This window comes from Equus quagga, unplaced genomic scaffold, assembly GCF_021613505.1.
Source record: "Equus quagga isolate Etosha38 unplaced genomic scaffold, UCLA_HA_Equagga_1.0 HiC_scaffold_32_RagTag, whole genome shotgun sequence".
Taxonomy (NCBI): domain Eukaryota; kingdom Metazoa; phylum Chordata; class Mammalia; order Perissodactyla; family Equidae; genus Equus; species Equus quagga.
In genome coordinates, this window is record NW_025793551.1 from 1,641,755 (window position 1) to 1,666,437 (window position 24,683).

General features: G+C 33.7%; 1 protein-coding gene across 1 annotated transcript; it reads right to left on the reverse strand.

The window, feature by feature from the left end:
• Positions 1-3,753: 3,753 nt before the first annotated feature.
• On the reverse strand, positions 3,754-7,921 carry LOC124232193 (amelogenin, Y isoform-like). Its single transcript, XM_046649154.1, has 4 exons — positions 7,868-7,921; positions 5,897-5,944; positions 4,463-4,507; positions 3,754-4,179 (listed from the first exon to the last, which is right to left on the reverse strand). The coding sequence occupies exons 1-4, from the start codon at positions 7,919-7,921 to the stop codon at positions 3,754-3,756; spliced, it is 573 nt and encodes a 190-aa protein (XP_046505110.1).
• Between the last annotated feature and the right edge of the window lie 16,762 nt (positions 7,922-24,683).

Consider the following 24,683-nt stretch of genomic DNA (forward strand, 5'->3'; position numbering starts at 1 on the left):
CCATGGCAATGCTAACCTAGTAGGCTTTCCCAGAATTAGTTGGTGATGTTTGTCCATTTTTACAGAGGTTTCTTTCTCTGCTGTGCTACTTTACCAAAAGAGGCAATTTTTGTAGGCAACTGAAAAGCTGTTATTACATCAGAGCTTCGTTTGACTGAGTTAATATTAGTTACTAGGCACATATTTGGAAAGTCAAATAAACAGCAAAAATTGTGACAAAAGTTGTGACTTTGATCAAATTGAATTCATATTTGCTGTTATAAATAGATGCAAGTAATTTTAGTTAGAGTCCTGGACAAAAAGAAAAAAAAATAGTTTACATTTCAAACGGTGTTTATTCAAAATAAAGCAGAATGTGTGCATGTTTTAAAGAGTGTTTGAATTCCTTTTAGAGTTTAGAAAACATGTCATCTATAAAATGAGGATGGAGACGGATCGACTTCTATAAGGTCATGAGTAGTAAATGGGATAATATGTGACATTTGCTTAGAAAAATATCTGGAATGTAACAGGAGATTGATAAACGTTCAGGATGATTATTATTAATTTTACATTACGGAATCATTGGCTTTTAAAGCTGATGATGGTTCATTGAGCAGATATTAAACATAGCGATCAATTTCCAAATACTTGTCTAAGTCTAATTCAAAAAGCTTGCTTACTGGAGTGGAAACAAACCATTGCTTAATATGCAGGAATGCTCAACATATCCTAGGAAATCTCACAGCTTAACCATTCCAGCATCGTAACAGGCACTGTAGAATTCAGGGATTTGAAGAACTGTATCTGGGGGTGTCAGGTAATAGAAGATATGTGATCACGCTTCTAAGGCAAAATGGAGGATAACAATCAGTAAGTGATTTTCATGTGGCTATATGTCAGAAATGGCTCACAGATAAACAAGAGGTGTGTTAGACTTTAGAAACTTTTGCATCTTAAAGTGCCCTTCTATGCCGAAATTCTGCATCACCTTTGGGTCTACCTGAGTAGTGTTCCCTTGAGGGGTCTACAGAAACATAAGAAGCCTTCTTTCTGAATGAAGAACTGTAGCCAATGTGGTTTATGAACTGTGCTTCATTAACAATATTGTTACATTTTATTGTTGATGAAACTGAGGCACACAAAGTCTAAGAAATTTGTCGAAGATTTCCCAACTGGTGGCAAAGGTCATGACTGTGAACCTAGACAATCTGCTTGCAGAGTCTGCACACCTAACCACACCAGGAAGCCATTTTTGCACTTGTGTGGAGAGTTAACACACTGATTCCAGAAAACCCACATTCCACAAAGTCAAAGGATGAAAAAATTCTTTGAAAAGGAAAACGTGTGTTCGGGTATTCTGACAATGTTGAGCTATTTTTAACAATGTTAGTTTTTGTTGGATTAGCAAGAAGAACAGAAACATTGGCCCCTGGGGTGTTTTCCCTTTTTCTTTTCTTTCTTTCTTTTTTTTGATCACATGGCCATGTTATTGGTAGTGGACTTTATTGGTCTTGATTTTTTTGATACACTATTCAGACGTGGATTGTTGATATGAATAATTTGGGACCCAAATAACCATTCCTTTCTTTTCTCTACCAATCTTCCATTCATTGTATGTAAGCCACTGCAGCATGGACACTGACAAACAAGTGGCATAGGTCTGCACCCAGTAACCGAGCCCGAGTCGCTGAACTAGAGGGCACTGAACTTAACGACTAGGCCGCTAGGGTTGGCCCACTAATTCTGTAATTTTAAATTTAGTGTGTTAAACTGATGTGAGTATAAAACTAGTGTTCCAAATACAAATTCATTTTGTAACAAAGAATTTTTTAAGAGTTCGGTTTCACTGACTGTAAATTGTCATTTTCTTTTATTTTATCAACTATTAGAACTCATGTGTAAACTAAAAGGAAAAAAGAATTGACATAGCATAATTAAATTTTTTTCTGAAAAGAAATAGTATTATTTGCTTGCCAAACTATCAGTTTGTAGGTTGTAAATTGCATGTTCACTCAAGTAACATGAAATTTTACATTTAATTCAAAAACTGTACATGGATAATTTTTAAAACACTTTATTGGCTTCTAATGATATTTATTTTTAGTTACAGATTTTACTAGTAAACTGACTGTAGGCACAAATCATTGTGTTCTTGTGTCATTCCTAAAAGCAACTGAAATATCTAGATTAGTTCTCTCATATTCCAGTCTTTTAATCCTGAAAAAAAATAGCAAAAGGAACATTTAAAGTAATTTACAAATATTTCTAGACAGTGCTATGTACAACAATATATATAGCTTCGGTTTTACTGAAAAAATACCCTAAGTTAAGTTGAACTCTATAATCGCCAAAAATTCCTTATTGAATTGTCATTACATATGAGGTTCCCATGAAGGTAGTCCCTGCCTTCAGGACACTTAAAACCAATTATACAACTTTAAAATAATACAGCTATCTTTCTCTGAGTACTTCTTGCCTGCCAGAGTCTCAGCTAATCACTTTATTTTCAAAATCAACTCTAAGGAAGTATTCATTTACATTCTCAATTTACACATGCGGAAACTAAGTTTGAAAAAATTTAAACTACCTCCTCAGTCATCTTTTCATAAATAGCTTTGACATGGTATGAACACATTGTGAAGTCCATTGCCTCATTTATTAATAAATGAATAAAAAACGTATTTTCTTTATAATGAGAGAACATGTAGCTTAGCCAAAAATAATTGACTATGGATATGACAATATTTGGGATACAATCAACTTTCAAAAATGCTGTCCTATATTCCTGATAAATATACTCACAATTATGAAAGCTCATGTTGCATATAATATAATATTTGAGGGAAAATTATCTTATTATTTCTACTACGAGTACAAATGTTTGAACAAAGCCTTTAAAATTAAGTGATCCAGTCACTTCCCCCCATTTTAGAGATAGGAAAACACCCATAAATGTGAAATAACTTGCAAAATACCATCTCCTTCTTGCAGCAAAGCCAAAACTAGAACCCATGTGTCCTAGGTACTCCTGTAGGTAATTTCTACCTCACTTCTCATAGCTCTAAGTAGCAAATTGCTAACTGAATTTATAAACTGTAGAATTAAATAAACTCATATATATACAGGACTGAGGGTTTATGGGAATGGATGCAGTTTATCTTATTGGTTATTTCTCATTCATTTAGAAAAAAACTTCCTATAATGGAAGGAGATTTTGAGCTAAATTGTGAAAAATTCTTAAAGTTTGATCTATTTAATCTTAGCAATAAAATGGAATCTAAAAGTCTTTCTAGTTTAGCTGCGTCCAAGTTACACCAAAAATCTACATTATGTTAAATAACTAACACAGGTAACATTTTCTAAGGTCTTTAGATTTTCTATCTACCATTTTTTAGACCGTTCTGATATTTGCATCTCCTTACCCTGAAAATTACTTTTTTCGTGTCTTTCTGTGTAATTCTAGCCTACTCTTGCAAGTCAAACCATTGAAAGATGAGGAGATCTGATATTCCCTTATGCAGTTGGCCTTAAAATGAATGTATTTCAGTAATCTATATTGTGGCTGGAATTCAAAATAATCATAGATTTTGAACACACAATAAACATGCCATATAGATAAATAAGCTCATCTATAATATAAAGTTACAACACATGTTTGGACTAATAGAGTCATTGACCTGAATCTACTGAAACTGTAGACCTTGGATTGTTTGAGACTAGAACTCTGAGGGCCAATATTGCTTTACTATTTTCACAGGTGTTGTAGTGGCTTCAAGGTATACTCACCACTTCCTCCCGCTTGGTCTTGTCTGTAGCTGGCCAAGCTTCTAGAGGCAGGTCAGGAAGCATGGGGGCCAGAGGCTGCAAGGGGAATATTGGAGGCAGAGGAGCTTGTGGTGGCAAGGGCTGGATGGGGTGCATAGGTGGCTGAGGTTGGATGGGCTGGTGAGGCTGTGGCTGGAAGGGCTGCTGGACAGGTGGAGGGAGGTTTGGCTGGTGGTGTTGACTTGGAATCATGGAGTGTTGGCCAGGAACTGGTATTGCTGGTTGCTGGGAGACCACAGGCTGCTGGGCTGGCACCATGGGGATGTGGTGATGAGGCTGCAGGGCGTGATTTGAGGGATTCTGCTGGGTCAGCATAGGGATGATTTGGTGGTGCAGCCATCCACTCATGGGTTCATAACCATAGGAAGGGTACTGGTGAGAAAAAAAGAGTCAGGTTTACCATTGGGTCCATTGACTCTCTGCTGGAGATATAGCAATGTTTTCTTTGTGATTCATTATTATATCATTATCATAATATGGATGTTTATTCATTCTTTCTGGGAAAATATTTCTAATTATGTACACAGACATGACTTTTTACAAACTAGATTTCCCAATATGTCTGTATGTGGCATAAATATGTTATTTCACTTAAAATAGGAATTGAAATCCATACTTAATATTTGAAGGGAATAAAGAACAAAATTCTACATACCGGCTGTCTTATCATGTTCTGGTACCACTTCAGAGGGGTAAGCACCTTAAGAGAAAGAGACATTAAAATATATGTGTTTAAATTTATTTACATGAACTATAGACTAATGAAATCATCTATATTGATAGCCTGAAAATATGAGTTCTATGGAAAAAAGAATAAGCTAGACATTTGTCAGGTGCTTCCTATGTGTTAGGCACTATGTTGCATTGATCACACACATTTTTCTTTTTCTTTTTCTTTTCTCTCATACTCTGAAGGAAGTATGATCACGTTTACTTTTATAGACAAGGCCACAGAGAGTTAAAGAGGTTCATGAGCTTGACTGAGTTTACAAAAGTGTTCTTTCTGTTTAATTCCACATCTCCTGTTCTTCTTTGTAAGAGTAGAACAAAACACAAAAAATAAATGTGACATAACATTAATTATATCCTTTTTTGAGTTCAGGTCATAATGAAAACATAAAGGAGGCAGAAACATTGTCCATCATCCTAGAAACACAATTTTTCTTTTCACATATGTCAACCTCTTAAGGTTTAAAAGAGAAGCTTGCTAAACTACTTAAAGTTTTCCTCAGTGTGAATGAGTAAACAGACTCACAGATTGTCGCTTGAAACTGTGTAAGAGGAATAGTTTCCTTTCTTCCTTGAAACTGTGAAAGAGGAATAGTTTCCTTTCTTCCTAAGCAGTATATAGTTAGTTAATCGCAAATCTGGAGACTCCTTCATATGGTAGTACAGCATTTGAAATCAATTACTAACTTTGCTCATGTAATATTTGAGCAACTATTCTTTATATTCCATAACAATTTTGCTCCACAAACAATATTTTGAAGTGTGGGCATTAATTCCCTTCTACAGATGAGGAAACCAAAGTTCTAGAGATGAAGATGACTTGCCCAGGGTCACATGGTTAGTATGGGATTGAGGAGAGCCTTGAGCCCAGATTACAGACATCTCACACTTTCCATTGCTCTGCAGAATGTCTCATAGACCACTTCTTCACTAATCTTTCACTAAAGACAAATGAGACATATATAGGTGAACATTTTAGAATCAGGAGTTTTCCAGCTGGAAAGAATCTAAAATAACATCTTACCTGATCACCACATTTTATGGGCTAGGATAGAACAAAGCTATTCAGCCAGAGTTCACTTTCTGCCCTACAATGTAGCCCCATGAGTGGTAGTTCATAATGGATAATTTTATAGCCATGTAAGGAGATGAAACTGAGCCAGAGAGGCCGAGTAGGAGCGTGATGGGACAATGCAGGCTTGAAGCGATGTATCAGGGCTTAAACTAGGAAACTGGTAGTGGGAACTGAACAAGAGGAATGGAAAAACATCTTGAATAAAGGATAAACACACTATTCTTTACGGAGCCTAGGGCATTGTTAACTCAAACAATGGTCAAAATTAGTAAAGAGAAAAATTACCTCATAGCTGAAGTTGATATAACCAGGGTGCCCAGGATGAGGTGGTAGCTTTTATATGGAAGGGAGAAAGGAGAAGAAAAAGAAGGAGAGGAAGAAGAGGGAGAGGGAGAAAGGAAGAGATTAAGTCAATATGCAATTGTTCACATTAAGAGAGATTGAAGTTACTTTAAAAAACTGATGTAGTGCAGAATATATTTGAGGTCTGCTTTTAGGTTGAACATGTACATTGTGTAGGAGAAGAGCTCTCTTATTTTAAAGTCCAGAAAATTAAATGACTTTCTCAGGGGTTGCAGTCTTATGATGGGAGACCTGGAAGCAGAATCTAGCACACATTTATTCTCCAGTAATCTTGAAGATCCCCTTCACCCTACACCCCATGTTGTCCGTGAATCTTCCCCTATCCTACCCACTATTTTCCTTGTTAACAAAACTCACTCTTTGTCTGGGAGAGAGGTATGAGTCTCTTGCAGAATTATAAAATACCACCAAGAAGAGAATAGCTTTCATTACAGATCATAACATGGATAAATACTTAACTATCAAAGACAGTTAACTATTCTTAACTACCAAATACTTAGCTAGTCCTCAGAAGTGGCATGCAAAGTAAATAACACATCAACAACAACAAAAGAAACAATTGTTTGGGCATTATTGATGTATGTGAGAACAAGATGGGTAAAGTAGAAACATTATAAATCCTATGAAAAATAGAAGTTGATTTATGAAGTTTAGGCCAACTTTTATTACCCTGTCAATGTTTTTATGACAGAAAAATGTTAAAGGTCAAAGTGAAAAGCACACTGAGTAATTATCTAAATCAATACTGTCTTTTCAAATGTGGAGGCCGAATGACCGATGCCTGTGTTGTGCAATTTGTATTGGTGCTGGAGTGGGTGAGAGAGAAAGGATAGAGAATGGTGCAGAATATCTCCCTTAGATGTCAAATTAATTAAGAATTTATTTATCTTTAATGCTCGTATTTCATAAAAGAGTTTAGTCACACATTTGAACGTGAAGTATTTTAGTTAGGTAACTATCATTCTTATATTTTCTTGATATACAGCCCTTAGAGAGTAAGGGTGTTGAATTGAGGAACGGAAAAGGCGCTGAATTTGTGGTAAGGGACCACTTAGGGAACAAGAAATTGGCACCATGCAGGATTTCAAGAAGGCAAAGCACAGTCTTGGTCTTGTGGTTGAGAAGGGAAGAGAGGAGGCAGATATGCAAGTTTTGCTGGCTTCTGGTTGTATCAACTGCTCTTTATGCCACTGTAAAGTAGATGGATCCTGCTTTGCCTGTTTGTGATCTAAGCTCTCTGACCTTATGTACCTATGTCTAGAAAGAATGGATCAGATTCCTGGTCCTTGGTATATTTGAATGTAAAATATATCCATATGTATTGGACATAGGTAGGATTTGGCATCACCATATACAAGTCATAAGAGATGAACTCAAAGTGACGTGGTCTCTCAGAACAGGGAGATGCTTCAATAAAGGAATTCCTAACACAGAATTCTTCCCCTCTGAAGGAAAACAGCAGTGGAGTTTGGAGAGTACGGAGAAATTTAAACACTTGTGAGAAATTGGGTTGTAGAGAAGACTGATGTTTTTGCAGTGTTTGTCTAAGGCTGCTTAAACATTTCTCTGGAGCCCTTTTAAGGATCCCTTACAAAACTTTCCTCCTTCTGCAGATGGGCAATAACGTTTACAAGCTAATTGTTGGAACAGAATCTCCTGGGGGGCTTATTAAAACACAGAGTCCTGGATCCCTCCTCAGCTGTATTCAATCAAAATCTTTGGCAGAGTCATCGGAGAATCTATTCTTTTATAACTAGCTCTTCAAATTTATTCTTAAACATGGAGACATTTGAAGATACATGATCTTGTATTGATTTAAACCCCAAAATTTACCAACAATGAGGCCAATTTTTGCATTCAAGCTTGTGAAATAGGATGCTGATTTATACTTACGGGCATAGCAATGGCTGTTCCAACAAGGCAGGCAAACAAAATCCACGTCCCCATTTCTTGATCGTTCTGAAATATAAGTCAACACCTGCTTTTCTTACCTCATCTCAAACATGTATGTAATTAGTCCTTCATAAAATACATATAATACCTAATAGTCTGTTGCTAGGAAAAAGCTTTGGAACATTTTTTGTGAAGTTACTTCATTCAATGTATAATTTCTAGTTCTCAGCACAATGCTTTCTTCCTGAAGTCACAGAAAGTAAATATGCTTTTCATTCAGATAAGCTAAAGAAATTTATAGAAATGAGTGATCTGTTGTTCTGTAATTTAGAATACCATTTCCCTGTACCTACCCAGCCTGTATATTCACTTAGGATTACAAAAACGAAATGTAATTTATAATTAATGATTTAAGGAACATGGTTGGCTCTAAAAGTTCAGATCATTAAGACATTTATCGTTATTTTCTACTTTTAGAACAAGGAGCCATGGAAGTGTTTCTTGTACTGTCTACTGGGAGTTGCTACTGCTAAAAACAAAGACTAATCATTTAAGAAAAGTTATTATGTAAATTAAATTACCAAAATGGATTAAAAAATAAGCAGGATTTAGTCCTAGATGTTCTAACCCTATTGGATTTTAGGGGTTCTTTTATTCTCCAATGAATTTGGAATGATTTCTACCTAAATGATTCTATTCATAGTCAATGATATTTTCTTTTTTGTTAGATACTGCATTGTAATTCCTCCACAAATTAGATACATGGGATCTAAAGCAAACTCCAAGCATCCTAAAAATTGGACATTGCTTCCTGGCCCAAATTTATCCACTCATTTTTAAAACCGTTAAGTGGGAAAATCTAAACTTTTTTTAATAGAAGGTGAATACAATGGTAATAATACTGATGCATGAACCACAATAAGGTTTTTTTTTAATGTATTAATAAGGAAAAATATGCAGGAAACATTTAGCTAATGATTCTATTTTAAAATAAGTTATTGAGGTACTTAAAGTGTTTTTCAAAGTAGTAAATTATAGCCTGAAAATAATACTTTAACTTTCATTTATAAGTAATTAAAATAAACTTTTACTGTGAGTTTTGGTTTTAGAAAGCACTTTTGGGCTCTGGAACTAAAATGTAAAGAAATACAAACACTTTGCTGCATTAAAAAGTAAAAATTTCAGTTAAGTATTCAAAGATTAATTCAATTATGGTTCAACTGAAGAAGTAATGAATTCTAGACAGCATAATCTATGAGAAATGTGGAATACATTTGCATCTGTTAAACAGAAAATACAGAGACACAAAAAGCATAATAGAAAGAATACCAAACTTGAATAAAACATATACCTTTGAAGGTGCTGGAGTGTCTGCTTGAAATCCAAGGATGCCTGATTTTTCATATTTCTTCCAAGTATGAGCTCAATTTATATTATTCAAAGCATTGAGAACAACCAATCATATTTCTGAATGAAAAACATGTTGAGTGTAACTAAAAATCCTTGTATCACGAATTTTTAGCAATCTGTCAATTTTAAGATGATATATTATGATTAGTACATATAGTATTTCATTATGGGTAATAACAGGCTTAACAGTTAAAAAGTTTCACTGGGCTGTTTTTAAGTCAGTAAATTAGATGACTGCATATGCTGATATATTCAAGATTACTTTTAAGAACCTGTTATGTCACTGTTTCTTAGGGGTTATAATTTCAGAATCACCAATGCTCTGTTTTCTGCCTTCATTGAAGTTGTGTCCTCTGTTCCCCGTTGATCTCCATTGTTGTGTCCTCTCAAAGAAGGGACAAAATATCTTTTTCTTTGACTTCCTGAAACCTATGTTATCAAAGCAACTAAAACTCAAGGTTATCACAGTAGCAATACCTTTACTGATGATCTGAAAGGTAAGACAAGAGACTTATCATACACTAGATAGCACACTTAAATACATATTCTTACAAAATTCCTGCTGATCACAGAATATATTGCCCTACCTATGCCATTCCATGCAGAAATATCCTTTCTTCGTATTATGGTATTCTTCTTTCACATGAGCTTTTAGCCCATTCCTGCTTTCTTTCATACATGAACCTGAATTACTCTTTCTTTTTCAGAACCTTTTAACTGTCTGTTTAGTTGTATTGTCCCCATGTTTTTAGCAATCTTTGCCTAAACAACCACTAACATCTATCTCTCTCTAAAAGTATCATGACCTGGCTATTAAATCCATGTTGGTTTTTGCTATTCAACCTGTACAAAACATGGATTTATTATTTTATTCTATAATCTGTTCAACTAAAACACAAATTTGTAACTAGTGACAAGAGGTAATTGATGAATTGTCTACCAATATTAGATTAGAAAAGCAAATACTGAGTATATACTCAAAGACAATTGATCTTATAGCTGGATCTCTGATTTCTTAAGTGATACTTATAACTGTGTAGTGTACACATATTATTAAATAGATACTCCACAATTGACAAGTTAAATTCTAGAAGAAAATATTTATAGAAAGCAATGTAATAATGGTTAACATTTGGGACTTAGACTTACATGATCCCAGCTTCATCACCAGTTGAATTACCACTGATAATTTACTTAAGTTACTTAGGTTACAGATGAGTGACAGTTTCTTCAACTGTAAAAATGGGACAGTAATAGAATCCACTTAGGATTAGCATGAAAACTAAACAATGGACATACTTGGAAAGTACGTATCACTTTCCTTAACCTCATTGTATGGAACACAGTAAGTATTTAAAATATGCAAATAAGTAAGATTCTAAAATGCTTTGAGGAGATGAATTAATAATGAATAGGGAATTAATAATTCTTGAAGAAAGGTAAATCTTTCAAGCTTAAGGAGATAGTGATTACAAAGAAGGAATTGGAAGATCATAAAATGCAAAATAGATGAGTTAAGGGGACTATAGAAAATAATTGTGAATGCCAATTCTGTCCAAGGTTTATATTTACTTATGAATATATTTATTGGTGAATTGTATATTTAAGGCAATAAAGATTTCTTTTGCGAGTAGTTGCATGAATGTAATTTAGGAAAATTAGCACTATCTTATTTGTGGGGAGGAGGCAAAGTGGTAAGAAAGTAAAAAGAGAAAGCAAAGTGTAGATCACATTTTCTGTTTCAATCGTTTTTTCCATTTTATTTAATTACGTACATTGGAGCTCATGAAAGGACTTTAGAAATTTTTCATGCAAGATTGTGGGTGATATCTATGAAGTCATTAAGTAAAAATCATCAGTCTTCTGGTTTTACAAAATTCATCTCATTATGTTGTCTCACTTTTCAGGAATGAAAAGTGATATATTTGGCCTACCTGATCAACAGAATGCTCATTTATTGTGGCTGGAATTCCTCTCAGATCTCTGAGAGGAAGTTAATGCTAATTCCCCATGGACAGTCTTCCAGGGTTTGATGACTAGTTCTATAAAAATGGTCTGTTTTTTCTGTTTGTTTTCCATGACTGCATTTCCTAAGTTGTAGAGTCTTAAAATATGGATGACTCTGCTGGAAATGTCGTATGTTGATACAGGTCCCACTAAAGAAAACAAAATTTCAATAGAAAAGTTTTTTCTTTCCTATTAACAACTATTTCATTTATTAATAAGTTCAATTTATAAAGTAAAATGGAATTTGCTATTTTGACCTAGGATTCACTACTTTTTCACATAGAGGCTATGACATTTCTAGATTATTTATGTTTTTGCTTTTCTTGCTTTTTGATGTCAGTTATTTTACTCTCTTCTCTATTTTAAAAATGAATAATTTAAAAAATATTGAATAATTTATAATTTCAAAATATGGAAAAATAAAGAATAATTTAAAAATGAATATTTTTAAAAAGCATAAAGTATTTTCCTCTGTGGCAATATCTCAAGGACAACTGCAATAATATGGCCCTAGGAGTCTTTCTTTTCTCACTCATGCATTTGTTCCAAATATATACATGAAATCTATGAATGTGAACCTCATACGATTTTTGTGAAAGCTAAAAACTTATTTGAATTTATAATTGTTTCTGGTTTTCTTCAATATGATGAGTAAATACATTTCCTTAGAAATTATAATTGAGGTATTTTGCTCATTTTTGTAGTTTTATTCATTTGCTGGACTTAAAACCTTTCATATTTTGCTGTTCTGTGATGCTTATGCTAGCAAATTCTCCAATTCTAATTTGCTGCTTCTAATTTATGGTGTTCTGGAAAACCACATGCCCAATCTTGTTAAAAGTATGTGTGAACTACAGCAAAGGGATGAACTAAGTGGTAGTGGTTGGGGTACTTATCTGTGTAAAAGTGCAAGATTTTCAGTTTGTAGCATTGATTTTTGACTGCTAGGAGGGTGCTCTGCTTTGTTTTTGTTTTTGGCTTTGCTTACCTGTTGATTATTGACAGTGTTTAGAAACTGTATATGATTTTTTGGAAAATTCTGGTATTATGAATTCCACAAGCCTTTTTAATTCTCTAGAAGGAGTCTATGCAATTGGAATATGTTCATATCCAGGCTCCATCACTTGCTGTGTGACCTTGGGCAAAGCACCTAAACTCTCCATGCTGTAGTTTGTTCATCTGTAAAGTAAGGATATTAATAATAATATTTACCTCAATTACTTGTAAATCTTAAAGGGATTTTTAATGTGAAGCACTTAGCCCAGTCTTCAGCACTAAATATTCAATGCCGTCATCTTTATTAGTTGTAACATTTATTTTTACTATTTTTTTTTGAAACAATTGAAAGAAAAATTTTCACTTATCTATTCTAGGAAAAGATGTGGATAATGTTTAGGAAAAATATTAAGGGACAGTGGAAAGAAATTCTTGGAAAAGCTGTAGGAATGGAGAAGTTATTATTTAATTGCTGTTAAGGAAAACAGTATTGAATGTTTCTTCTAAAATGAACATATATGAAAAACAGAACTTGGAACAATGGATTTTGATAGCTAGAATTAGGTGTTTAGGAACATGCTAAATCACTGTATGGAAATATTTTGTTGTTTCCTTCTTGTTAATATAAAATTAGTGAATCTTTGGGGCTGGCCCCATGACTGAGTGGTTAAATTTGAGCGCTCCACTGCAGGTGGCCCAGTGTTTCATTGGTTTGAATCCAGGGCGCGGACATGGCACTGCTCATCAAACCACGCTGAGACAGCGTCCCACATGCCACAACTAGAAGGACCCACAACGAAGAATATACAACTATGTACCAGGGAGATTTGGGAGAAAAGTAAAAAATAAAATCTTTAAAAAAAAACTTAGTGAATCTTTAGTGGTTTATTGAAGTCTTTGATCTTAAATAATCAAATTTGTTTACTGCTAAAGCAGTCACATTATTTTTGAGCGAATAATTTTATCCATTATGAGTTTTATTTGCTTGAATCTCACCTGACACTTTCTTCCACCAGAGGTCTAATTTTCATAAACACAGGCAACAGGAAACTCTGTCTTTCTCTTATCAGGGGATCAATGTAGCATCCCAGATAGGGATCCAGACAGCGACTGTGGGGTCAGGGTAGTGTCTTTGTGTTCTCAAGGTGCCATCTTGGTGAGTCACTTCTTCCTATGGGCCTCAGGCTTTCTGCTGAGCAGGAGGAGTTGATTCAGCATTTCTCAACTATTTTTTGAGGAACCTGAGGGATGTGAAAGACATTCTCAAAATCAAAAGAAAAAGAGGTTGGACTATAGCAAGTGTATTTTGGAGATACTCTGGGTTGAATTTTTCCCTATGCAGGATTTCTCAATTATCTCGTGATGATTGTTTAATGTGATTACTTAATATATGACTAGCACATACAATTTTCTCAGACCTATTTGATCCTAGAATAGTTTGGGAAATGCAGTAGTAAATAATTTGTGAGTCCCTTCCAGGCTGATAAATTTTCTAATTCCATATGTATTAATTTTCTATCATTATAATAATAAGTTACTGCAAACTTAAAACAAATCTCACTTATTATTTTATTGTACTGGAGGTTAGAAATCCAATATGGATCTCCCTGGGTACAAATAGAAATGTCAGCAGGGTTCTATTCTTTCTGAAAGGACTAGGGGAGAATCCATGTCTTGCTTTTTTCCCATTTCTAGAGACCCCTATGTTTCTTGACTCATAGGCCCCTGCCTCCATCTTCAAAGTTAGCAGCATTGCATCTCTGTAACCACATATTTCCTTTTCATTCTGAAATATACTGGGAAAGATTTTCTTTTAGGGGCTCATGTGTATTGTGTCCTCCTAAGTAATATATTTTCCCCATCTAAAGATTCTTTTTTTTTTTTTTTTGAGGAAGATTAGCCCTGAGCTAACTACTGCCAATTCTCCTCTTTTTGCTGTGGAAGCCCGGCCCTGAGCTAACATCCTTGCCCATCTTCCTCTACTTTATATGTGGGACGCCTACCACAGCATGCGGTGCCAAGCGGTGCCATGTCCACACCCGGGATCCGAACTGGAGAACCCCTGGCCGCTGAGAAGCAGAGTGTGTGAACTTAATGGCTGCACCACTGGGCTGGCCCCCATCTAAAGATCCTTAATCATGTTTGCAATGTCCCTTTTTCCAAGCAAGGAAACATTGGTAAATTCCAGAGGTTAAGGCACAGATATGTTTGGTGACCATTATTCTGGTGACTGTATTATCTGCCCCAGTATCTTCCTCTATTTCTCAATACTAGAGGGTGTGGAGTAGTGTTCTGTGGATGCAGAAAAAAAGATCGAATAGTTATCTTTCTTGTTTATTTGCTTCTAACTCAAAAAACCCTTGTAGTATGGAATGACTTCTTTGCCAGGGGTTCTTCTAACTTTTCTTTACCTAAAGAGTTGTAAAAACTAACAACTTGAGAGGTGCTTGAACACCCTCTGTAGCATTTTATTTTCAGCTTCTTTCCTGATGTAGGCAAGACTGTATCACTAAAAGGAAGTAGGCTCTGAACTACATTTTATTTTAACATGTAAAGTTGCCATGGTGAGTATCAAGTTTTCAAAATTAAAGCATGAATGTAAAAATATTAAAGAAGTCTGCCTTCTTGTTTTGATATAGCCTTACCCAGCGCAGTAATTTAAAAATGAACATTTGAAATCTAGGCAATTTTCAAATCGCTAATAATCATACTTCATTATAAAAAGCTGGAAGATTGTATTTCTAATCACTACTTGACAAAAGTTCTTATGGTTCATCTATTAGAAGGAAAAACTTACGTGGATTGGCTGATTATTAATTACATTTATGGCTCAATTGAAAAGAATACGGTAAAAAGTCAATTTTGTATTAATTCCTTTTCCAAGTCTTCTTGGTTGGCATCTGTTATTTAAGGTCTTTTGGGATACATATAGAGTTTTATTATGGTGCAGCAATTCCACTCCTAGGTAAGAAAACTGAAAATATATGTTCTCAGAGAAACTTATACCTGATTGTTCATAGCAGTATTATTCATAACAGCCAAAATGTAGAAAAAGCATAAACATCCAAATGCCCATCAGCGGATGAATAGATAAACAAAAATGGTACACATAAACAGTAAAACAACATTCAGCTATTAAAAGGAACCATGCATGCATCCTGAACATATCATGCTATGTAAAAGAAGCCAGTCACAAAAGCTGTTATTCCATTCATATGAAATGTCCTGAATAGGAAAATACGTAGACACAGAAATCAGAGTAGTGGTTGCCAGAGGGTAGTGGAAAAGGAAAATAAGGACTGATTCCTTAAGGAGGTAGAGTTTCCTTTTGGGATGAAAAAGTTTTGCAATTAGATAGTAAAGATGGTTGCACAGTTACTAGAATTAAACCACTAACATATACTCTTTAAAATGGTAAATTTTAATAGTATATGAATTATATTCCAATTTAAATTATATTTATTAATTATAACTCTCAAAGCCTTTTTATAAGTCTCTAATTTATTTTTAATCTTAAGATTCTGTATACTTCCTTGCTCAGAAGCATTCAAAGGAAAAAAGAAATTAACAAAAAGACCCCTGAGAAAGACCAGTTGGTGAACTTACTAGAGAAATCTTTAAAACCACTGTCTGAAAGATACTTGAGTAACTAAAGGAAGACATAAAAAAATAAATATATATGTAAATACATGATCAAAATGTAAATATCAATAAAAAGTTAGAGTGTAAAAAAACCCCCCAAATTTGAAGCAGATAAGTAAAATAAATGCAGTGAAAAACTCAGTAGAGGGATTTGAAAGCAGGTTAAACTGAGCACAGGGGCTGGCCTGGTGGCATAGTGGTTAAGTTCGCATGCTCTAATTTGGCAGCCCAGGGTGTGCAGGTTGGGATCCAAGACACGGACCTACACACAGTTGATCAAGCCACACTGTAGTAGCACGCCACAAACAAAGTAGAAGAAGATTAGCACACATGTTGTTAGTTCAGTGACAATCTTCCTCAAGCAAAATAGAGGAAGATTGGCAGCCGCTGAGAGCCAAACCTCCTCATCAAAAAAAAAAAAAACAACTTTACAAGAAAGAAAAGGTGAGCAGAAAAAAGATTTAGGGAACTTGAAGATGGGATAATCGAAATTATTGCGTCTAAGGAACAGACAAAAGATTGATGAAAAGTGAAGAGAGTCAAAGGACTTGTGAACACCACCAATGGACTAACTTAATGGATTTTGGAAATTCCAGAAGAGAGAAGACAGGGAAAGGGTCAGGGAGATTATTTGTAGAAATTATGTCAGAAAATATTCCCCATTTGATAAACACCAGGAATTTAAACATCCAAGAAGCCCAACAAACTTAGGATAAACTTAGAGATCCACACTGAGATACATTAAAATCATACTGTCAGAATACATAGAAAAGGAAAGAATTTTGAAAGAAGCAAGAGAGAAGGAACTCAAAACATCACACACAAAAGATGCTCAATAAGATTATTCTCAGATTTCTCAACAGATACCTTGGTGGTGAGAAGGCAGTTGACTGATACGGTCAAAGTGCTGAAAGAAAGAAAAAAATCAACCAAGAATGCTGTACACGGTAAGACTGTCTTCAAAAGTGAGGGAGAAATTATGGCAATTTCAGATAAGCAAAAGTTGAAGCAGTTTATTTCTACTAGATCCACCATGCAAGAAATTCTGAAGAGAGTCCTTCAGGTGACATGAAAACACAGTAGGCAGTAACTCAAATCCATGTGAAGAAATAACGATTTCCGTAAAGGTAAAAACACACGCAAATGTCAAGGTTATTATTGTAACTTTGGTTGTATCTCCACTTTTCGTTTCTATAAGATTTAAGTGACTAATGCATAAAAACAATTACTAATCCATGTTTTTGGAGATACAATGTATAAAGATGCAATTTTATGACATCAATTATTAAAATGGAGTGAGGATTGAGCTGTATAGGGGCAGGCTTTGTACGTTACTGAAGTTAAACTAGTATAAATTCAAAATACATTGTTATAACTTTAAGATGGTCTGACATTTAATTGTACATGTTAACTTGGCTGGGTATTGTACTCAGATATTTGACCAATCATTATTCTAAATGTTTCTGTGAATGTATTTTTAGATAAGATGGACATTTTAATCAGTAGATTTTTAGAAAAGCAGACTACCATTTGTGATGTGATTGTGTCGCAACAAATCAGTTGAAAGCGTTAATAGAAAAAGACTGACCTCTATCAAAGAAAAGAGAATTCTTCAGCAGACTGTCTCAAACTCATAACAGCGAAATATGAATTATCTACAGCCAACTTCATATTTAATGGTGAAAAACTGAGACTTTCCTCTAAGACGAGGTACAAGGGAAGGATGTCACATTCTCCATTTATATTTAACATAGCACTGAAAGTTCTAGGCAGAACATTTAGCCAATCAGAAGAAATATGGAGCATAAAAACTTAAAAGGAAGAACTAAATTTTCTCTTTTTGCAGATGATATGATCTTAACTCAACAAAGTAGCAGGATACAAAATTAACTCATTAAAATCAGTTGCTTTTAAATACACTAACAATGAACAACTTCGAAAGGAAATTAAGAAAATAATTCCATTTATTATAGCATCAAAAATAACAAAATGATTAGGAAATTAACTTAAACAAGAAGGTGAAAAACATATGTAATGAAAACTACAAAAGACTACTGAAACAAATTAAGGAAGAAATTAATAAATGGTAATACACTCCATGTTCATAGACTGGAAAACTTAACATTGTTAAGATATCAAAGCTACCAACAACAACCTACAGATTTAATGAAATCTTTATCAGAATCTCAATGTTTTTACAAGAATAGAAAAATCCTTCTGAAAATTCAAACAGAATTTCAAGAGACCTCAAATATCCAAAAAAAGTCTTGAAAAAGAAGTAGAATGCTGGACATCTCAAATTTCTTGATTCTAATCTTACTACAAAACTACAGTAATCAAAACAGTGTGGTATTGACATTGAGACAGATATATAAACTAATGTAATAGAACAGAGAGCCAAGAAATAACCTCATATATGTAGTCAAATGTTTTTTGACATAGTACCCACATTAGTCAATGGATAAACAAGTGTCTTATCAAAAATGTTGTTGGAAAACTGAATATTACACATGTAAAAGAATAAAGTTGGATGCCTCCCGTAAATCACTTACAAAGATTAACTTAAGATCAAAGACTTAAATATAAATGTATAAAACTCTTACATGATAATATAAAACAAAAGCTTCACAATATTGGTACTAGCAATGATTTCTTGGCATGATTTCTATGACATAAAAAGCATAGCAAAAAGAAATTTAAAAAATTTGAAGTGAAAAAATTAGAAACTGTCCTTCAGAAAAGGACACTATACACAGATTAAAAAGAAAATCACAGAAGACAAGAAAATATTTGGTAGTGATAAGAGATTAATATCCAGAATATAAAGAAAATTCCTAAAAGTTTACAACAACAAGAAAACTGGATTTAAAAAATGATCAAAGAACTTTAACAGACATTTTTGTAAGGAAAATGTAAAAATACATATCAATATTTGTATATTGTACAAAATATATAATATATATCAATACAAAAATAATATGTATATACATATGTATATACATATATACAAAATATATATACACATAAATATATATATGGAATGATACACTCAAAGTGCTAAAAGAAAAAGAAAAACTTCCAATAAAGAATACTCTACCCAGAAAAATTATCATTCAGCATTAAAACAGAGATAAAGAGTTTTCCCAGAGAAGCAAAACTAAAGGAGTTAATAATCACTAAACTAGTCTTACAAGAAATAATTAAGGGACGTCTTTAAGCTGAAACAAAGATATTAATTAGTAACAAGAATGCATATGAAAAAAGAAACCTCACTGGATAAGTAAACATTTATTAAACATGTGGATTAACTGTATATAAAGCTAGTAGGAATATTAAAAGACAAATGTAGGGGCTGGCTCAGTAGCACAGCAGTAAAGATTACACATTGTGCTTCAGTAGCCCAGAGTTCACCAGTTTGGATTCTGGGCATGGACCTATGCACTTTTTGTCAAATGATGCTGTGGCAGGCACCCCAAATATAAAGTAGAGGGAGATGGGCATGGATGTTAGGTCAGGGCCAGTCCTCCTCAGAGAAAAGAGGAGGATTGTCAGTGAATGTTCGCTCATGCCTAATCTTCCTTAAGAAAAGAGAAAGACAATGTAATAAAAAGACAAAATTAGTAAAAATCACCAGGATTACAATAATTAGTTAATGGATAACAAGATAAAAAGATGTACAATGTGATATCAAAAACAAAACGATGGAGAATAGAATGGGATCAAATTTAAGTTGTTCTCGACATAAAAGAGACTGTAATAGATATAGGCTGTTATATGTAAGCCTCATGGTAACCACAAGCAAATATCTATAGAAAGTACACAAAAGATAAAAGGAAAGAAATACAAGCATCCTCTAAAGAGAGTTACACAAAAGGAAGAGAGAAAGAGAGAAGAAATGAACAAAGAGAAATTACAAATCAGCTAGGAAACAATTAAAAAAATTGGCAGTAAACATATGCCAAAATGTAATTTGACTAAATTCTTCAAAGACGTAGCATAGCTTAAAGGATGAACAAACAAGACTAATCCATTTACTTCATACAACAGACATACTTTAGATATTCTAGATTTAGATATTTTAGATATAAGGACACACAAAGACAGAAAGTGAAAAGATGAGGAATTATTCTATACAAATGAAAAACACAAGAAACCTCAGGTAGTTATACTTATGCAAGATAAAATATACTTTAAATAAAAAATTGTAATAAAGGCAAAGAAGGATGTTATGTAATGATAAAGGGATCAATCCAAAACAGGAATATCAAATTTGTAAATATTTATGAACCCAGCATAGGAGCATCTAAATATATAAATCAAATATTAACAGACTTAAAGGGAGAATATAGAGAATATAATAGTAGTACAGGAATTTAGTACCCCACATATATCAATGGATAGATCATCAAGTCAGAAAATCATTAAGAAAATCTTGACCTTAAGTGACATGCTGGATCAAATGTACTAAATAGACATTTACAGAATATTCCATCTGAAAGCAACAGAAAACAATCTTTTCCAGTGGACATCAAACACTCTCCAGGAGAGATCATATGTTAGGCCACAAAACAAGTGTTAATAAATTTGAAGGGCCAGCACCAGTGTCCTAGCGTGATATGTATACAAATATTTATAATAAAACATGAACTTGATCTTAGTATGCCAAGTGAAATAAGTAGAAAAGAGAAAGACAAATACTGTGTGACCCCTCTTATATATGGAATCCCCCCAAAAAGCTTGTAGATACAGAGAACAGATTGGTTTTTGCAAGAAGAAGTGTTAAGGGGACAAGAGAAATGTTTTTTTGTTTTTTCTTTTAGTGTGAGTAAATTTTCTTCAAAAAAGAAAATATACAAAACTACATGGAAAGAACTCAACATCACTAATCATAAGGGAAATGCAATGAAAAACAATGAGACAGTAACTCATATCAATTAGAATGCTACTATTGAAAACGGAAAAAAAAAAAAAGTGTTGCCTAGGATGTGCAGATATTGAATCTGCATGCTGTTGCTGGAAAAGTAAAATGATAGTCATTTGGAAAACACTATTGTAGTTCCTTAAAAAATAAAATTAGAATTACCATATGGTCCTGCAATCCTATGTCTGGATATATATCCAATGAAATTGAAAGAGAGGTCCCAAAGAGATATTTGCAAAACCATGTTCACAACAGCACTATCTGCAATATTCAAGAGATGTAAGAAATCCAAGTGTCCATCAATAGAGGAATGTATGAAGAAAATGTGATACATATAAAAAGGAAAGTAATTCTGAAATGTAGAATGAGGATGGACCTTGAGGACATTAGGTTATGCAAAATAAGCCAGTCACAAAAGGACAAATACTGTATGATTCCACTCATATGAAGTATCTAAAGAAGTCAAATTCATGGAAACAAAAAGTAAAATGGTGGTTGACAGGGTCTTGAGGGAAAGAGAAAAAGAAGAGTTAATTGTTACATAGTTTCAGTTTTGAAACACAAAATAGTTCTAGGGATCTGTTTCACAGTAATGTGAATGAGCAGTATACTGAACTCTACACTTAAAAATGGTTAAATGGTAAAATTTTTGTGTGTTTTACCACAATTTAAAAATTTAACATAAAAAAGTAAGTTAAAAAAAGATAAAATAGGGGCCGGCTCTGTGGCCAAGTGGTTAAGTTCGTGCGCTCTGCTGTGGCGGCCCAGGGTTCTGATCCTGGGAGTGGACATGGCACCCCTTGTCAGGCCACGTTGAGGTGGTGTGCCACATCCCACAACTAGAAGGACCTGCAACTAAGATATACAACTGTGTACATGGGGGGTTTCAGGAGATAAAGCAGAAAAAAAAAAAAAAAAAAAGGATTGGCAACAGTTGTTAGCCCAGGTGCCAATCTGCCAATCTTTAAAAAAATAAAAAAGATAAAATAGTAGATAAGAGGAGAAAATATTTGTGAAATAAAAGACTGAAAACTTGGCAACTATAAACTCAGGTATGTGTCAATGAATATAGATGGTTTATATTCATGTGAAAATTTGTATTTCAAGTCATTCTACAAATTAGTTCAATTACCCCTTAACACATTTTGACACAACAGTGAAACTTGGGAATAAGTTTTTTTTTTTTTTTAATTTTTACTCAAAGTAATATTAGCTGTTTAAAATAAATGTCTTAAAAATAAATATTTCCAACTGGTCTTATTTCCTCTGTATTAATTGACACAAATGGTTTTCTGTATACATTCAGAAGTGCTACTTTTTCCAAAAAATTCTTTTTCCCTAATACATATTGAAAACTTATAAAATGCAAGACATTCTTCTAAGTGCTGTTTCTTCTTTTGGATAGACAGTCTAGCCAGGTGGAGAAGCACATAGAAAATAAAATAGCTTTCCAATGTTTCAATAAAAATTAAGAAAATAGCCGAAATGTCAGAATTATGTTAACAATTTGGTGGGAGGTTAAATGTGATTGTTATGTAGGAGGGAAGCATCTTATGAGACTAAAATTTTCTGGGAAAATAACTGACATTTAAACATTTGCCAATCCCTACTTCCCTCCCTCAATGAGACATCATGAATGATTTCTTACATAAGTGTCTATATCATTTGAGACCTTAAATGAAACAGATTTTCTTTGTTCTTCAAACATAAAGTGGATTTCCTTTAGTACTGTTTTAATACATTCATTATAATTCTATAGGAAACACTGTTGTAGATCAGATATGATTTTCTTGTTAATTTGATGTTTGTGTAATGGTTAGTTGGCAATACTACTGTGAAGGGATAAGAGAGCTTCACCAAGGATGTGATACTTAATAAACATTGCAGGGTGACCAACAACATGGGGACAGCATTCAGTGTGAGAGCATTTCTGCATGAAATATTTTTTATGAAATATATGGGGAAGTATACTCCATGGAAACTGGTTACTTTCAAGTTGTGACACAAAAGATGGAAGATTGTTTACTTAAGGACTAAAGTGAAAGCTTACTTTGTTTCAGTTTTCCTCTGTCATTGTAGGAGGCTAATTTTGATCTATTTGAACCACAATTGTTTCCCCTAATTTTTTTTTTTTTTTTTTTTTTTTGCATAAGCCTGGCCCTGAGCTAACATCTGTGCTCATCTTCCTCTGTTTTATATGTGGAATGCCTGCCACAGCATGGCTTGATGAGCAGTGAGTAGGTCCATGCTCTGGATTTGAACCAGCAAAGCCTGAGAGCCAAAGTGGAGTACCTGAATTTAACCACTGTGCAACTGGGTCAGCACCACCCCTAATTTTTAAGTGTATATTTTAAAACACACAGGACAAAGTTGCATGTGTTACATTTTAAATACATCTTATGTATCACACACCAGTTATAAATACTTGTATACATAAGATCTAAATACTTTGTGTATCTAATATATAATATAGTAAGCATATAACATTTAAGAGTTGCATATTTATTAATTATAATATGTTAAGTATGATAGAGGTGGAGATATTTAACTGAATTTCATATTGACATAAATATGTAGTAGCTGTAGGTCTTTAAGTTTGCTTAGGTTCATTATAGTAGATTTGGTAAACACAATCAATATTAATATTTCTTCTGTTAAGAATCTTGGATAAATGCTTACTTCTAAACAGTGACTTATACTAAATACTAAAATCTCTTTGGATAAATGCTTACTTCTAAACAGTGACTTATACTAAATACTAAAATCTCTTCCACATATTTCTTTTTCTTTTCTCAGCTTTCTTTCACTATAGTCATAAAAGAAAATAAGTTATTGAGCCATCTTTAGGGACCCATTTGCTCATATATACATACATACTGTAATGACAGTCTTAAAAAGATGTGGTTCTTTTGCTGTTTAAAAATAGTGAAACGTTCCATGAAACTCTCATCTTTGTTTTGCTTGTCAGGTGACGTTGCAGCGGGTCCAGATCTAGAGTCAACAAACTGAAGTAAAGTGACAGATACTCAAAATTTTATATTAGTGCGATGAATCATTGATGATTAGTCCTTACCACGCACCATTAATAACTACATTCTCTAAAAATTCATGGCAGTAATGGGTTGCAATTTATAGTTTCTCACATTTAAAGAATTACCCCAGGGTCCAGTCTGGTGGTGCAGCAGTTAGGTTCACTGGTTCTGCTTTGGGGTTTGCCAGATCAGATCCTAGGTGCAGATGTAGCACTGCTTGTCAATCCATGCTGTGACAGGCATCCCACATATAAAATAGAGGAAGGTGGGCATGCATATTAGCTCAGGGCCAATCTTCATCAACAGAAAAAGAGGAGCATTGGCGCAGATGTTAGGTCATAGCTCATTTTCCTCAAAAAAAAAAAATTAAATAAATAAATAAAATATTATTTCAAAAAATAACCGCAAAGTGAATACTCAGTAAGAAGGCAGCAAGACTCAGCATAGGAAATGTGAATATGCATATATCAATAATGCCTGAATGAAAATTTCATCTGAACATAATCCCAGCTACTATGATCAAAATTACCAAATGATCAACCAAGTGATTGTGTAACTGAAAACTATATGCTTGTTCTTGTTGGTTATACCAGGGAATTATGGAGTTCTAAGTCTTATGTAAAAAAACATGTTTATGTTATTAGTACACTTTCCCATCTTTCATTAACTTCTGACATGGAGTCAATAAAAAAAATGATACAAAATAAAAAGCTTACTACTTCAAAAAAATCAGGTCGGCATTTTTATTTACTTTTTTCTTGCAACCATTTTCTAAACAGTCTTTAAATTGTCAAGTCAATGAATTATG

What these genes read in the sequence shown, in the direction of transcription:
- LOC124232193 (XM_046649154.1), bottom strand. Translation starts at nt 7,921, where the DNA reads ATGGGGACGTGGATTTTGTTTGCCTGCCTTGTTGGAACAGCCATTGCT. An exon ending in GAACAGCCATTGCTATGCCC is followed by an intron (nt 5,945 to 7,867) that starts GTAAGTATAAAT and finishes TCCATATAAAAG; the next exon opens with CTACCACCTCATCCTGGGCA. An exon ending in AGAACATGATAAGACAGCCG is followed by an intron (nt 4,180 to 4,462) that starts GTATGTAGAATT and finishes TTTTCTCACCAG; the next exon opens with TACCCTTCCTATGGTTATGA.